At 48.0% G+C, this 15,321-nt stretch overlaps 3 protein-coding genes across 12 annotated transcripts in view; 2 read left to right on the top strand and 1 right to left on the bottom strand.

Annotated features, from left to right (window-relative positions):
• The window catches only part of dnm2a (dynamin 2a), a 26,641-nt gene extending 20,588 nt beyond the window's left edge, over nt 1-6,053 (bottom strand). For 5 of the 8 annotated variants that reach the window (XM_027025903.2, XM_027025899.2, XM_027025902.2 and 2 more), the window contains exon 1: nt 5,471-6,053. In XM_027025903.2, the coding sequence (XP_026881704.2) occupies nt 5,471-5,631 (161 nt within the window). In that variant the 5' untranslated portion in view covers nt 5,632-6,053. The remainder of the gene's footprint in view (nt 1-5,470) is intronic. The other 3 variants (XM_027025905.2, XM_027025904.2, XM_027025900.2) reach the window with 2 other exon arrangements.
• A 51-nt stretch (nt 6,054-6,104) lies between these two features.
• qtrt1 (queuine tRNA-ribosyltransferase 1) lies at nt 6,105-10,048 on the top strand. The gene is made up of 9 exons (XM_027025907.2): nt 6,105-6,768; nt 6,860-6,928; nt 7,163-7,301; nt 7,553-7,747; nt 8,044-8,182; nt 8,334-8,409; nt 8,548-8,657; nt 8,935-9,019; nt 9,407-10,048. Exons 1-9 carry the CDS (start codon nt 6,472-6,474, stop codon nt 9,557-9,559), a joined length of 1,263 nt encoding a protein of 420 aa, XP_026881708.2. The 5' UTR covers nt 6,105-6,471; the 3' UTR covers nt 9,560-10,048.
• An 808-nt stretch (nt 10,049-10,856) lies between these two features.
• Nucleotides 10,857-15,321, top strand: part of LOC113587310 (potassium channel subfamily T member 2) — a 48,636-nt gene continuing 44,171 nt past the window's right edge. For all 3 annotated transcript variants that reach the window (XM_035525337.1, XM_035525339.1, XM_035525338.1), the window contains exon 1: nt 10,857-11,267. In XM_035525337.1, the coding sequence (XP_035381230.1) occupies nt 11,179-11,267 (89 nt within the window). In that variant the 5' untranslated portion in view covers nt 10,857-11,178. The remainder of the gene's footprint in view (nt 11,268-15,321) is intronic.

Here is a 15,321-nt window from a genome sequence, read left to right on the forward strand (position 1 = left end):
CATGACAGAGTTCACTCGAGTTATAGCTTAGGCAAACACTACAACATGGTCCCTAATGGCTCGGTCGAAATGGAAGAAACATAGCCTGTGTGTTCAGCCGAGACTGGCCAGTTTATGGGAACACTTTAAACTTCCACAGACGCACGCACTTTCGGATCTCGATCTACCTTCGTCTTCCTCTACTAATAATTCATAGCCTTCCCTGTTCCACTTTCTTTTCAGTAAGCTGTCACAAAAAGAAAGAGGGCAGGCCACACCCTCCAAATTCCTAGAGCCAATGAGTCTGCAGATCTCCAGCCACAGGCCCCGCCCACTGTGTGCAGAGCACACGAGATAACAGCCTCGCCCCAAACCAACTTGCAAAGCAAGATATGACGGTCGCCCAGGCTCTGAAACAACGAGCCCCGCCCGACCAAACGTGCCCGAGATAGGCGCCCTTCCTTCACAACTAGGACGAAGAGTGTGTGCCAGAAAAGCAGTTATTGATTAATGAACCACATTCAGATCACAGTCAGCTGTTATTCAGCATGATGCAGGCTGTTGTAAAATACACCTTTCATCTGTTCAGTCTCTTTTTATTCACGAGATGCAGCAGCGAAAACCTAAAACATGGCCATGAATTCAGTATTTTCTCACGAAGCAAGATGCTGGCACTGTGAAGTTGGGACTCTCTAATCAGTCTTTTGTCTGGCTGCTTCAGCACTATGAAGGCAATAACGTAGGTCAGAAACCAAGAAAGCAATCAGTGCGTGAGACTTCCCATTTAATATCAGAGCAGATCTAAAAAAGAAAAAACACATGGAAGTGCTGTCCAATAGAACAGGACATGAGGGGGAATTCTGGGATGGTCTCAATGTCTTAAGATATCAAAATGGTAAATTCCTTTAAAAGACCCCACTCCCCAAGCAGGTTTGCTAGCAGTAGCATTAACTACAGTTGCCGACAGGTGAGTTTATCCGCTCACAATTAAAAAAGTTTCTGGTGAATGACCAACAATTTTGCATTTGACGCTACACGGAGAGCTTTATAGTCACGACGTTGTTTTGCTTTAGCATGCTTGATATGACATTTTTACGCACCACTGCAAAACTGCAAGAAAAACTTGAAAACCCAGCTCTGCAGCATCGGGACTCAGCTTGAGCCATGCAAGTGTGCGCCAACAGCCTGCGCTGAGGTCAGAGTGGCTACGGATGCAGCGTGGATTCATTAACGCGCGCCAGTGTTTGCCAAACGAGTTGGTTGCCGAGAGGCACGACACTTTTGTGTGTTAATCCACAGCTGTTTAAATGTTAGCACCACGGACCAGTGGACAGGCTGGGGTCCAGCGACCGATGGTCACACGCGCCACTGTCCCATTGACCGGTTGCGGTTCTGCGGCGGCCGTAATCACGACTGCTCAATTTAGTAATATACTAGGAGATGGCCAGTAAACACGGAAACGCGACGGCTCTTTGGTAAACTCAAAGATTACCGCCATCTCAGAAAAGCTCGAGAAAGCATACGTACGCAACTCGGGCCAGACGCAGAAATCAAACATGACATGTTTTCATATTTATCTTGCTCCTTGAAAGAAAATGGCTAGAGTGACTACTGTTTATCTGCTGACTTCCTGGCTCAGATTCCTCGCTGTCCAAGCACATCATCCGGTGTGTAATGGGCCACCAGACGTCCGTATTTCAGGGCTGGGCTGTCCAGTATTTCAGCTCCCCGAGCTCCAGCCGGCAGAACACCAGACCGGACACATTTGTCCATCTGCAGTAAACCGGTAGTTCCTTTTCATCGAGCCAGATTATTTTAGTGTGTTACTCGGTCACGTACATGCCGGCTAACTGCAGAAAGTCTGCGAGATAAACGCCTGTCAGATATGATGTTTGCAATGGTGTGAAATACCAAAAAACAAAATAACATTTGGACCCAGGACTCAAACCCGGATCCAACAGGAAGTAAACGGGAGCGCTGACCACCAGACCAAAGAGCCAGCTCCCTGGAATCAGCCAGAGCACTCGTTTAGCCTTCCTAAACGATGCTCTCCGTCACAAAAAAAAATCACTTCAGTTCTCAGTGTTCAAAACATCCTTTCCTTGTGAAGGGTAGGACAGAAGAATTTCATTATGTCATACTTAAATACTGCAAGTACCTGTCATGTTTGGTGGCTCAAACATTAATTTATATTACAGATTTCTAGATCAAATTGGCCTGCTCTGTTAGATGGCTAAATACAGTTTTCATCTTGTGCAATGTGATATCCCCAACCCTCATATGTTCTCCTTATGGGGGTGTCATGTCTTCCTATTACTACAGTGACCACCACAGTGTCAAGGTTAACACTGTACAATTTGTTGTACAGCCAGCAGTCAGACATCAACAACATGCAACACACCACAGACAAACCAGTCTGCACCGAAAAACGTATTCAAAAGACAAATAGCCACAGAGCCAAATGAATGTTTTAATCTGTTAGTCCTGCATCTTAGCAACCTAAATCTGTGAGCATATGGAAGCAATCTGAACTCACTGAAGAAAAAGTGAAGAGTTAATAAGAACTGCCTGGGTTTCCTTTATGGCTAACTCTAACCCTGAGAGAACTCATTCACCTTTACACCTGCTGTTTTACTAACGCTAACAAGTCCTTCCAACCAATTCCTACCCAAACCTACCCAAATAAAAGAAAAGATCGAAACGGACTGAATAAAACCAGAATAAAATGTTCTCTTAAAAAGGGAGTCAACACTACACTTCCTGAGCTTCCAACTGAGCATCGTACGCTGGTGGGCCTTCGTGTGCTGGGCAGTCAAACGCTGTGGGTAAGAAACGGGTCCTTATTTACAAACTGATTTCAAAACCATAATGTCCATCTGACCAAAATACCCAAATGTCTGTTAATGCAACTAATATGGTATGGGAAAATAGTTCCCAGTGTAATTCTGTGCTTAGCCTGTATGAAGTATGAAATTTCCCAAATCAATGTAAATGTTTATTTAAATAACTCAGAGTATAATGGTGACACACATGAACCCACACCCCTCCTCAAGGAGGGATATCATGCAGCCATCACAGATAGTACTCTGTCCCTGACACCCTTGTTACTTGTATTTATGCATGTTCCCTGCGAACAAAAACTACACCGCGTCACACTATGAAGTCAAACGCGGCCATGACCGCGGCAGGCAGAGGAACAATCGGCTAATTGACTAAAGGCCACACAGAGCCAACGGCCACGGCTGCCGGCTACTGCCGGCTAACAGACACGGCTGCCAGCGTTCTCCCAAACCTTTCAGGTGCCTGTGGTCATGAAAGCGGGAAAAGATAACATCAAAGTTAAACACGTCTTTAACGCGAACATCTTTAATACGTGAGAAAAGAAAGAATAGAAAGCCCACTTCAAAAAAAAAAAACGTTGGCGTGTCCTGATTCTTTCGCTTAATCAAGAGTTTGTAACTGGATCAAGATCAAGCTGAGATCCAGATGTGCCTGGGTTGGGCGTTTTTCTCTCCGTTTTGCTTCATTTTTCATCTGAAACATGTAAGCAGTTCTTGAGAAGGAAACGCAGCCTTTGCCATTTTCTGAGAGCGTTATCACACTGTCTGCGGGACAGAGAGGTGAGCAAGAACACTAACCTCATGCTGAGTCATGAGCAAATACTCTCAGCACTGCGGCTGGGAGTAGAAAAGACAGGCTGACAGAGGGCCACCTACTAAACTAACATCCTCAACACCACAGGTTCATGTTCAGATGCAGTATTTAGCCACCAGCCATAACTTGTCAATCACTCTTTGGGAGATGATTCAGAAATTCAGGCTGTCAGGTGGAGACTTGTGAGGAGATGCTAATTCGTTTCTGGGTGGAGATGCTAACTCCTCTCTGCTTATAATTGTGATTAAAAGCTGCATGAGGATTTTAAAGGATGTCTCAGTTTGGATGTCCCCCCCACCCCCACCCCCATCCCCTTCAGGCACCTGCTGATCAAAACCATTGTTGCCGTGCAGAAGTTCTGAAGTTCTCCTGGAGCCTCATTTGTATGCAAACTCTACGCTGTGCGGCCTGCGATTATCTAAGCATGTGCTGGTGTTTGCCCTTGCCCTGCTAGAAGGCATGTAGGTTAAAGCTGGCTGCCTGCATATATACGGGGCGTGCCTCTCTTGCTGTTGTTTGTCAGATACGAAAAAAAACAACAAAAAAAACCCCCAAACCTGCTGAACAGGCTGCTTTTGGCCATGTCACAGGCTCCATTCTCTCACAGTAACATGAAGCCTGTGCTTCAATGGCAAGATATAAAATAGCGGATACTCACGTGAAGTAAATAAGCAAATAAATAAGATTCAGGTTACTTAAAGCATGACTGTCGAGCTCTGTGGACTAAGACTTCTCATTCTCATGGAGAAACAATGTGTTTTAAAGTAAAAAGTGGGCAAGTCATGTCTGAGTGTCAGACCATTGCAGAAACAGTGGCAGAATGCATCATCATCTGGGAAGCTCGAGACAGCACAGATGTACAGATGAAAATGAGGTAGGAAATGATTGCAGGAAAGCAAGGAGCCTGTATTCCCCCACAGGGACGCCTGGTTACACTCCCTCGTCAGTCCGGCCTCCTGTTCCCCAATTCAGGAAATCACAGATCGATAAGGGCAGGAGGGAATCAGGAGCTCTTTATTGAGATTATCGTCACGTTTGGGCGTACTCAAGCGAAGGCAGAGCCCACACCTTTCACCTGTTACAGACCACTAGGGTCAGGTGCAGCACGGCATCCATGGTGCGCCCATAATTCTTGGGAAAGGCGGCAGCTTGCACGGCGGACACGTTTCAACGAGGATCACAGCACAAGGGTCTAGTTCCCGTGGATGTATGAAACAAGGCTCCTTGAAAGCTCTTAAAAGCTATCTAACAATAAAAGATACGCGAACCAGAACTATGACATCTATGTATGCAAACCGCTCAGAATTGTTACAAAACGTAAATAATCTAACAGCTTTGTATGACCAACATTTGCTGTAAATCCACCGTACACGTAGCGAATGGGTCTGTGATGTTTCACAACTTAAGAGCGAATTACACGGACTATGCAGCAGCAGCAGTAGCAGTAGTAGTAGTACGGGTATAAATATCACATTATGCCACTTCAAAAAAAAAACAAAAAAAAAACACCCAAACTTAATAATCCTAATCAAACTGCTGTCCGACTGCATTTCCGTGTTTTGTTGCAATGCCACCTCGAGTTTCCTCATCAGTCATTCCGCGATCACATTCGGCCTGCGCAGCGCCTCTGACCCCCTCTTACACAGACTACGGAACTCACGTCCGTGGACGGCAAGATCCTCGAGAGTCGATTAACCGACGACAAACGAAAATACGCAGCCAAATGTGCGCCACTTCATAAAAGTTTGAGACGGACGTCAGGATGTAGTTTTGGAGCTGCTTTACTGGATATAATCTGGACAATTATGGATGAAGTTGGAATGAATAACGAACAAACCTGCCGACGAAATTTTCCAAAACCGAGCTCTTTCCGGCACTCTGTCCGCCAACCACTGCGATCTGTGGCAGATCCAAGTTACAGCTTTGTCCGATGGAGCTGAAGGCGTCCTGGAGTTTATTGATGAGGGGGATCAGTTCCTCCATCCCCCGGTTCCCCATGGCTGCGCGGAGCGAGGTGCTCGGGTTACGTCCAGGCGTTCAGTCCCTCCCGCTAAACAGTTTCACTCATCGGTCTGTCACTGGGGAAAAAAGGAGCTGTCTTGAGAGACCCTAGGGACTGTTAGCGGACGACAAACATTACCGCGTAAACACTGAAACCGTTTAATTCGTCTGCAGTCACTCGTCGTTAAACTCACAAAACAAAACTTCCAGCAACCATCCGGTCAGGCGACATCCGACCTCCGCCGGTGACTTCATTCCCGCCTCCTGTCATGTGATACTCTGAAAGTTCATTGGTTCTTCTGAAGGTCCCGCCTACTGTGAGTTGATATCCCGAAAGCTCATTGGTTCTTCTGACGGCTCCCTCGTGTGTTTGAAATTTCGATTGGACATCTCATCCAGCGTTTAACCGAAAAGGACGTGTGCGATGTGAGTGGTGAACTGAAGTGTCAATCTTTTATGAGCGCAGTCCATTTAGAGTCTGCTTTGAGAGAGCGCACGCACTACCTTCCTTTTAGAAATAAAAAATAAATTCAGTGGACCACAAAATCCAGGGCTTTTATGTTTTATAAATTACTTTCGTAAACGTTTTTGGTGGAAGTATCAACATACAGGTCACCGAGATACATGTACAAACGTAGCTGAGAGTTTTAGAGATAATTTGGTATAGTTGTTGGTTTTTGATGAAATACCCCTTAATGTCAACAACGAAATTCGATTGCAACGTTACTCTGCTGCGATCAAATATTTTTAATTTAGAATGCAAACGTACTTTTAAAAAGCTTTTAAAAAAAAACAACAAAAAAAACCACTTCCTGGTATGATTCTCGTAGCGTCACTATGAACAAGGTTTTCAAAATGGCTGCGGCCGCGAGTGCCACACGCGCCGCCCCGTCCGACATGGCAGCTGCGAAAACCGCTGCATCCGCCGCTTCTCTCGCGCTTCACGTGCTAGCGGAATGCCCGGTTAGCAAGGCACGCGCGTGTGTTCTCAAGCTTCCTCACGGCGCCGTTAACACGCCGGTGTTCATGCCGGTAGGCACGCAGGGCACTCTGAAAGGGGTCACCGTGGCTCAGCTGGAGGAGCTGGGTTGCCAGATATGCCTGGGTAACACATATCACTTGGGCATGCGACCGGTACGTGAATCTCAACGCAGTCCACAAGAGGTTGTGCGCAGGGCCGTATTGGTCTACCGCTTTAAGCGCAGTGTCCGGCTATGACTTTCAGGGTCCAGAGCTGATCGAGAAAGCCAACGGCCTCCACGGTTTCATGAACTGGAAAAGAAACCTTCTGACGGTAAGGTGACTCTGCTGACATGCGCATTAGTAAGAGGAGGAACTAGGTCAGATCCTGATGTACGATGCTTTACATGCCATCCACGATGGAACCCAAGTCTGGGCCTGGCGACATTCTGTCACACCGCGCATGTTTAAAAAGCATTTAGAAAAAGCCTAAGCCGTTTGATCCTGTTTCTGCCCGTTGAATGGGACGCTGAACTCCTGTGCCGTTTTCTTCGCATGCGCCGACCAGGACAGCGGAGGTTTTCAGATGGTGTCCCTGGTGGAGTTGTCCGAGGTGACGGAGGAAGGAGTCATGTTCCGCTCTCCGTATGATGGCAGGGAAATACTACTCACCCCCGAGCAATCCATCGCCATACAGAACAGCCTTGGTACAAGTTTTGCCCATGCGGATCACCTTTATGTCGGCTCATGGTCAGCGCACTGGGTCAAAGCAATCCCGTGTTGACTTTACAGATCATTAATGAGTGTCTTTAATTCACTGTGTTCCGCATTTTTGTTTTATGAAGACATATTCCTTTTGTTTCCCATTTATAGTGGTGTGTGTATTATTGTGTGTGTGTGTGTGTGTGTGTGTGTGTGTGTGTGTGTGTGTGTGTGTTTATTCGGGGCATTTGTCCAGGCTCGGATATCATCATGCAGCTGGATGATGTGGTCAGCAGCACGGTGACGGGCCCCAGGGTGGAGGAAGCCATGCGGCGTTCCATTCGCTGGCTGGACCGCTGCGCCGCAGCCAATAAGAACCCACACAGGCAGAACCTGTTTGCCATCATCCAGGGCGGCCTAAACGCAGAACTGCGTAAGGCGTGTTTAGACGGTGAGAGGCGCCTGAATCCCTCTGCTACCCTTTCACTCCGCCTCCACGGTAACCTGCATTCATTTACATACGCCATAGGTGAAAAGATCGGTGACAGCCGCACATTCCAGAGAGTCCGTCAAAAGGAATTACTGTCAGTGTCTTATTCTGTTCCGTGGCATTTTGCTATTGCTTGAAGTTCTGCTACTTTCAAAACCCCTCTTGCAGTGATTTATTTATTTATTTTTAAGCCTCATCCTGCTGTAACTCTTGTTTATGTGGACCAGCCTAAAATGTCTGTGGTTCTCGTCGGCCAGAGATGACAAAGCGGGACGTGCCTGGTTTCGCCATCGGCGGCCTGAGCGGCGGGGAAGAGAAGGATGATTTCTGGAAGATGGTGACTCTGAGCACAGACCACCTCCCTAGAGGAAAACCTCGCTACCTCATGGGAGTTGGGTAAGATATCCACCCACGTTCACGTATACGACGTTACTGTCGCGTGCTAACAAGTGGCTTGTGTCTGCCACTGCCCAGCAGCTGCAGTGAACGGTTGCTACACGCAACGGGGGGATGTAAACATTGCTGATCGTGCTCTTGTGTGTTGCAGCTATGCGGTGGACCTGGTTGTGTGTGTCGCCCTAGGCTGTGACATGTTTGACTGCGTCTTTCCCACCCGAACAGCCGTATGTATTCTACCCCAAACCTTAAGGCCTCAGAATGTTGCTTTTAAAACCACTATGCAAGTACTGTTCCTTTTTTGAGTACATCTCTTTAGCTTACCTCTGCATGCGATCAGCCTCGTTTTGCCATTTGTTTGTCAGAGGTTTGGCTCTGCTCTGGTCCCCTGGGGGTCACTACAGCTCAAACAGAAGCAGTACGCTAAGGACTTCCAGCCCATAGACCCTGAGTGCCAGTGTGCTACCTGCAAGAGGTATGACCAGCCGGGAGTTTGGTCTACGTCTGCCGATGCTCTTTCCTAGTCTGAGTCTTTTATCTTGTGGCATACTGCGTGGGGTTCCTGGGCACAGGCTACACTGAGTAATGAACTCGAATTGCAGAGATGAGTGCAGTTTTAGAGGTGATTATCTGCTGAAAATCCTTTTGCGGTCCGTTGATCAGATTGGGGGCGCGGGGGGTTCTAGGCACAAGGTTATGTTTTATCACAGTAATTAAAAAAGAAAATGGCATGCCTCTCTTAACCCCTGCAGACACAGTCGGGCATACCTGCATGCCCTCTTCAAGAGCGACACTGCTGCCATGCATCACATCACCGTCCACAACATCTGCTACCAGGTGCTGATTTGATCGGGTGCACCCACAGAACTTGTGCATTCTACTTTCCCTTGCTGTCAATCTCTCACTTGCTCTCTTTCTCACTCATTCTTTGTACCCTCTGTTTTTTTGTATGGACACTTGACTCCAGAATTACTCTTGTTGCTAACTTGGCATTACGTGAATGAGATCTTCTTGCTAGGCTGCACATATGAGCTGACTGGGTGGCAGGAAAAAATATATACCGTATATCGTGATATGATTGAGAAAATGATATACTGGGCAGCCCCAAGTCCCTGGTAACGTTCGTTTGTTCTCTGCCAGTGTTATCAGTTACCTAGTCAGCTCAGTCAAGCTTCGTTTGAGCCACCCAAGCTGTGTGCAGTAAACGCGGTCTCTCTTGTGCAGCTGACCCTGATGCGCTCGGTGCGTGACAGCATCATAGAGCAGCGTTTCCCCGAGTTCGTGAGGAGCTTCATGAAGAGAATGTTTCCCTCCAGTGAGCAGTACCCCAGCTGGGCTGAGGATGCACTTGCGTCAGTAAACATCACCCTTGATTGATCAGAGAGAGACAGAGACTCCTGGCTACCAGTTGTATGGTTGATGAGCTTGAAATTATGGGCTCCAGGACCACTTAGCATGCGGGGGTTTGTTGTTTGTTTGTTTGTTTGTGTGATGGACACAAACTATTAGTGTAATTTTTAACAGTATACAAATGTTTATACTTTGTGTTGTGAATTTAATGTTTTTAGGGGAGAGCTATCATTTCTTGACAACACAAACATCTTCTCACCCACTTAAATCTCTGAGCAGATTGTCTCTACCCTTCTTTTAGTAATCTTTTGTCGATTTTAACCAAATCTTATAACCTTTCATCAGTTTTAACCTTACAACTTTATATTCTTGTACTTTTCATGTAACACTTCTGTTCTTACACGTTTTCAGTATTATAGCTTCACTTATTACCTGTATATATTTCCACAGAATGACTTTTTTGTAAAACATTCAATTATGTTTTGTAACGGTGAATAAAGGTCTCCATTACACTCATAGCTCGGGTTTTCTTTCATCTCGTGGCTATGCTTTCCCTAGCTGTCCATCATGCACAATTTTGATTCCAGGCCAAATAAGTGACTCCAACCAACCAACCAATCAATCAATCAATCAATCAATCAATCAATCAATTGACATCAAAGCTCGGGCGCAGCGGAGCAAATCGAAAGCGCGACGGGCCGCGACCACTAGAGGGCGCGCCGCTCCCAAGAACCCGCTGTGTGGCTGACTGCGTGCGGCTACGCGAGATACTCGCGTCTCAGCACGGAGGGCTTTCTAGCACGACAAGTCGCCTCATGTTGGATAAAGCCATCATTTTCTGTTAATTTACTGTTACATACTTGTTTGTCATATTGCGAGCTTAGACAAATCAACAGGTTGCACAGCTGAGTTTGCCCTCGGCTCAGTCATTCTGCCAGTTCAGCTATGAGAGCACTATTAGTTTCTATTTTCTGTAGCCATTAAATATTGGGTCTTGGACGTCATTAATATTATTATGCATTGCCCTGACTTTCCTCAGCAGGTAGTCCAATTATGTTGATTTGGAATAAAATGCTTTTCACGCGAGCTCTAAAGTGAGAAAAATGCTACAGCTTTCATGTTTGGAGACGTGTTTCCCTCGTGTGTGATTGGGAAGTATAATGTCATGCAGAATGTGCCCCAGACCCGTTACCCAATGATGCACCCATCCCTCCCCGGCGCGTCCGAACTAAGGCGCTGCGCTGAAATGGACGGTAGGCGCACGCCTCCTGACCCCTGCAGGACGCGAAGCTGAACGCCGATTAATAACCGATGTCATGGAGCATTTGACTGAGGAATGAGGCAAGTTCAGACACAGTGTCTTCATCCCTTGTGAAAGGGGGGAGAGTTTTCCTTTTGGGGTGGCGACCAGTTGCGCGGACGCGTCTCCACGCCGAGGTTTCGTCGCGCCTGTCACGGCACAGCCATCGCAAAGCGCTCGCCAATTTTGAAAGTATGCTGCGATGATCATAGCGCTCGGACCCCTGTAAGAATATGGATCCGGGATCGAAACAATAAGAACCGAGGCGTCTGGAGGGGGCAGAGTCATCTGGATTCGCTTCCCAGTTGAGCTGATTCGCGCTGGGCTTGGCGCCGATCAGGTGGCCATGGTGGAGCTTGAGAAGGAGGTTTTGCCGCTGCCGCCGCGGTACCGGTTCCGAGACCTGTTGCTCGGGGACTGGCAAGCGGACGACAGGTAGGCAACTTCTGTATCACTGAGACATGTTCTCGGATCTATAGAATAAAGCTATAGAATAAATTAACATCAGAACGAATTGCTGTACAGAGAAGGCGTACTATGTTTTGTGTAATTACCTGATTCAGATGGATAAAGACATTTGGGATATTGTGCACAGGATGGTCTGAAATAGCACAGTTTAGCATTAGACGCGGGGATCGGCGCAACAGTTATTTTCAGCAACAGGTTCCTGGGGAAAATGTAACTTTGTGTGTGTGTGTGTGTGTGTGTGTGTGTGTGTGCGCGAGCGCATTTGTGAATGATGTTAATGTTGAGATTTGTACATACTGTACATTGCCAGATTTGGAGTGGTGCATATATATATATATATATATATATGTGTGTGTGTGTGTGTGAATATGTATATATGAAGTCTATAGTGTTAGTTGTATGTTAAAGGTAATTGTACATATTTATCAACTTACACCATCTCTCTCGCATTGGTATTGTAGCTGTATCCATTTTGCTTCATGTAGCTCTCAAGTCAAATATTCCACCCAGCCAGACTGATGGAAAATGAGGCAGTGCCTTTAAACTGGCCTCCACTGTTGCTAGGTGAGGAGTGAGGACCAAAACACTTTAATACTTCAGAAAAGAGGAGAATTAGCTCTCTCTTGCCCGAGCTCTCACTGAGTGGGTGGCATAAATCAGACAATTAGTGAACAGTACCATTTAAATGGGACACTGTGGTGTAATGGGGAAGCTCGATACGTCGGTCGTGATTAGGCTGACACTTTGCGAGAGATCCCATTACTGAAGTCATATTTAAGCTGATTCATCAATAGGAGCGTGATGTTATTTGCACATGGAGGTCTGCGGTGCTCAACTAACAGTGTTCTGGTTTTTTTACTTCTCACATTCACTTCATTCATACACACACACCTCCCAGTAACCTCCTTAAACACATTAAATGAAGCCTTTGGCTTCTTGGCTGTGTGTTGAATATCTTTGTGTGTGTTTATATGTGCGAGAAGAGAAGTGAGTGGGTGAGGCCATCATGTTACGAGTGCATAATGTCAGGAGAACTGATTCCTTCTGAGGAGAACTGATGTCCAGAACAGTTACTGTAATCTTTTTCATGGAGACAGCATGGCCCGAGGGGCAGGCGGCATGCTCATAGCCTGGAGAGGGGCCCACCTGGGGGGGGTGTGCTCAGGGCCCGCACGGCTGGTGCAGAGGAAGGCGATCGCGGGCAGTCCTCCGTGTGGAGGCACCATGCGCCTCCTGGCAGGGCCGGCACCAGTCGTCACCTCCCGTCAGACGAAAATCACAAAATGCAGTTTAAAAAATCCCACAAATCCCTCTGTCTCTATGCCTTTCTCTCTCCCCCTCTATCTCTCCGCCTCTCTCTCCCTCTCTCCCCCCTCTCTCTCCCCCCCTCTCTCTCCCTCTCTCTTGCTCTCTCTCTCTCTCTCTCTCTCTCTCTCTCCCTCTCTCTCCCCCTCGCTTTCTTTCCCTCTCTCTCTCTCCTTCTCTCTCTCTCTCTCTCTCTCTCCCCCTCTCTCTCTCTCTCCCTCTCCCCCCCCTCTCTCTCCCCCCCCCCTCTCTCTCTCTCCTTTGTTGTTCCACAGAGATGCTGGAAGCTCTGCCGTTTGATCTGCACTGGAGTGCTTCCACCCCCTCAGCTTCCTGGTAGCAAAACGAGTTGGGGGTGGTTGCTGCACGAGGCAGCTAGCTCACTAGCACTCCGCGGCGAGATGCTGTGGTTCCAGCTATTGAGCTACGCGTTAACTGCCCGCAGGCAAAGTGCGGGAGACGGTGGCGCACTGGTTAATTCTGACGGACAGGTCCATTTGGGGTCCGCTGGGGGGGGCTTCTCGTCCAGCATGCATTTTTCTGCTTGATTAATCTCCACGCTAAATGACTTCTTCCTTATCCCACGCGCATGCTCCGCCGCACACTCCTACGCCCGCACGCACACACACAGCACAATCGGAGTAGGCACGCTCATGGACGCCGCGCTCCTCCTCTCGCCTCAAGCGCACTCCTCATATCCTCCTCATCTCTTCTCCAATCCCAGCATGATCCGCAGAAAGGAAACCCTCTTTCCCATCGCTCCCCTCAGCTCCCGCGCTGTCCCTGACTGGACGAGTAGATGAAGTGCCTCTCCGCCCTGAAGCGTGTACTCAGCCCGCTCCCCAGCTCGGCCTGAAGAGCTGTCGTCCTCCGGGCGCCAAAAAAAGCCCTCTGTGGTGGGAGAAATTGGCCCCCTCTCCCCTGACCCCTGCAATTACCCGCCGTTAGCCTGTCAGTGAAACGCTGCCGATTCGTTTCGCTTGAAAAGATTTGGAAGAGCTCGACTTGACTCACCTTAAATGGACTCTGAGTGCCAATGAGATTTATTAGATTCGTCCGTTCAGCATGCGGGCTGGAGGATGGGTCCAAGTGTGAGTTCGTCACCCCACAAACGTCCGGGCATGACCCCGGTCGGGCCCCGGGGTCGCTGTGCTGGGGATCACATTCTCACGTTCGTGGCTTCCGTGTCCGGGGCGATTTTTACAGCCAAGGGAAAACTGTAGCGTCTTTGCATGCAGTGCCGATCGGACTGTCGAGCCGAGGACCTCTCGTCTGGGCCGGGCACGTCCTCCGTCCCTCTCGGGGGAGTCGTTTTCCAGCTGCCCCTGTATCTCGAGCAGGATCCTGGGCTGCAGATGCCAGAGTCAAACTCGGCCCCTCAGCAGCGAAGGGTTGATCAGATCAGCTGTTCACTATGGCTGGGCCACGCTGAAGGTGCTGTCAACAACTCAGGTGATCAGACAAAATCTGATCATCGGCGTATGATGAAATAACAGCTGAACGGGTTTGTTAAGTGATCTCTTTTTTTTGTTTGCTGCTGTTGTCCTCATTGCTCATACATGGGACCTTTGGCTACTGGTACAGTCAGCTGCTGTTATTCTTACAGAATCAGCCAAAGGTCTAAGGGTGGCTGCTGACACAAAAAAAGAGTCCATTTCAAATCTCCTACAGGGTTATGATAAGCTTTCAAAAGATGGTGGCGGGGGTCAGCTTTTAAATAAACCTACTCAGAATAAAGTCTGGAGGGAGACAGCTCGAGGACAATGCAGGGTATTTTAGGCTGGACTGCATCTGTGTAGTCACATTAATGCGCTATCATGGGCTAATCAGTAGGCGCTGAGCAGAACCGCTGGGTATCGCGAGTCTGACTGAGCTCATGCGTCTCCAAACACTATCCGCCAGTCTCCAGTCTTACACACCGAACCTCTTACTGTCCGTCAGCACTGGCTCTCAGTCTTCCCTTGTTCTGTCACCCCCTCTCCCGATGCGTCATTTGGTCGGAGTGTCCGCCGTCCCCGCAATCAGGAAACCTCCGTAACTGACGGAGCTGTCGAGAAGTAGTGGTCCCTTCCTCTGGCTTGCTCGCACTGAAGCTCCACGCTCACTGAGTGGAGAAGCAGCTCTGGCGGCAGTCGTCCAGCTCCGCGTCTGCACACGGCAGATGTTGCTTGTCGTTATGTTATTGTTCTCTCTCGCTCTCTTTTTTTTAAATTGTTTGCTTGTTTGTTTGTTTATTTTTGCCATTTGCTACAGCCGAGGTGAAGTAAACAGCGTTTGGGAGGCAGTGGTTTCATTTGTTAAGATGAGAAAGGAAGATTGTCACATTCAGAGGGAATATCTGAAGCATGCAAATAACTATCTTAACACTCTAAATGTGTTTGTGTTTTTTAAAAAAATTTTTAATCAAAGTTATGGTAAACACAGTTTCCATGCATCTTAATTAGTATGTGTTTATAATTGGCACCAACTGCGATAAACCCTTAACTGTGCAATATTTTTAAGAGGGAGCGAGGCAGGGAGACACAGGAGATGTTAGGGAGGGTCTCTCCCTGCTGAATACACTGCGATGGTCTTTCCCGGAAGATGCTTTAGGCCTTAAAGAGATTAGGGGCTTGTGGAGTGCCAGGAGACAGTGATCCTGGGAAATGTACAGTGACTATCGCTGGCTGGAAAGACAGAGCAGGTGGGACAGACACACAGCTCCATGCTCAGTCCT

Source organism: Electrophorus electricus, chromosome 4, assembly GCF_013358815.1.
Source record: "Electrophorus electricus isolate fEleEle1 chromosome 4, fEleEle1.pri, whole genome shotgun sequence".
In the NCBI taxonomy this organism is placed as follows: domain Eukaryota; kingdom Metazoa; phylum Chordata; class Actinopteri; order Gymnotiformes; family Gymnotidae; genus Electrophorus; species Electrophorus electricus.

What these genes read in the sequence shown, in the direction of transcription:
- qtrt1 (XM_027025907.2), top strand. Translation starts at nt 6,472, where the DNA reads ATGAACAAGGTTTTCAAAATGGCTGCGGCCGCGAGTGCCACACGCGCC. An exon ending in CGCCATACAGAACAGCCTTG is followed by an intron (nt 7,302 to 7,552) that starts GTACAAGTTTTG and finishes GCATTTGTCCAG; the next exon opens with GCTCGGATATCATCATGCAG. An exon ending in TCCACAACATCTGCTACCAG is followed by an intron (nt 9,020 to 9,406) that starts GTGCTGATTTGA and finishes TCTCTTGTGCAG; the next exon opens with CTGACCCTGATGCGCTCGGT.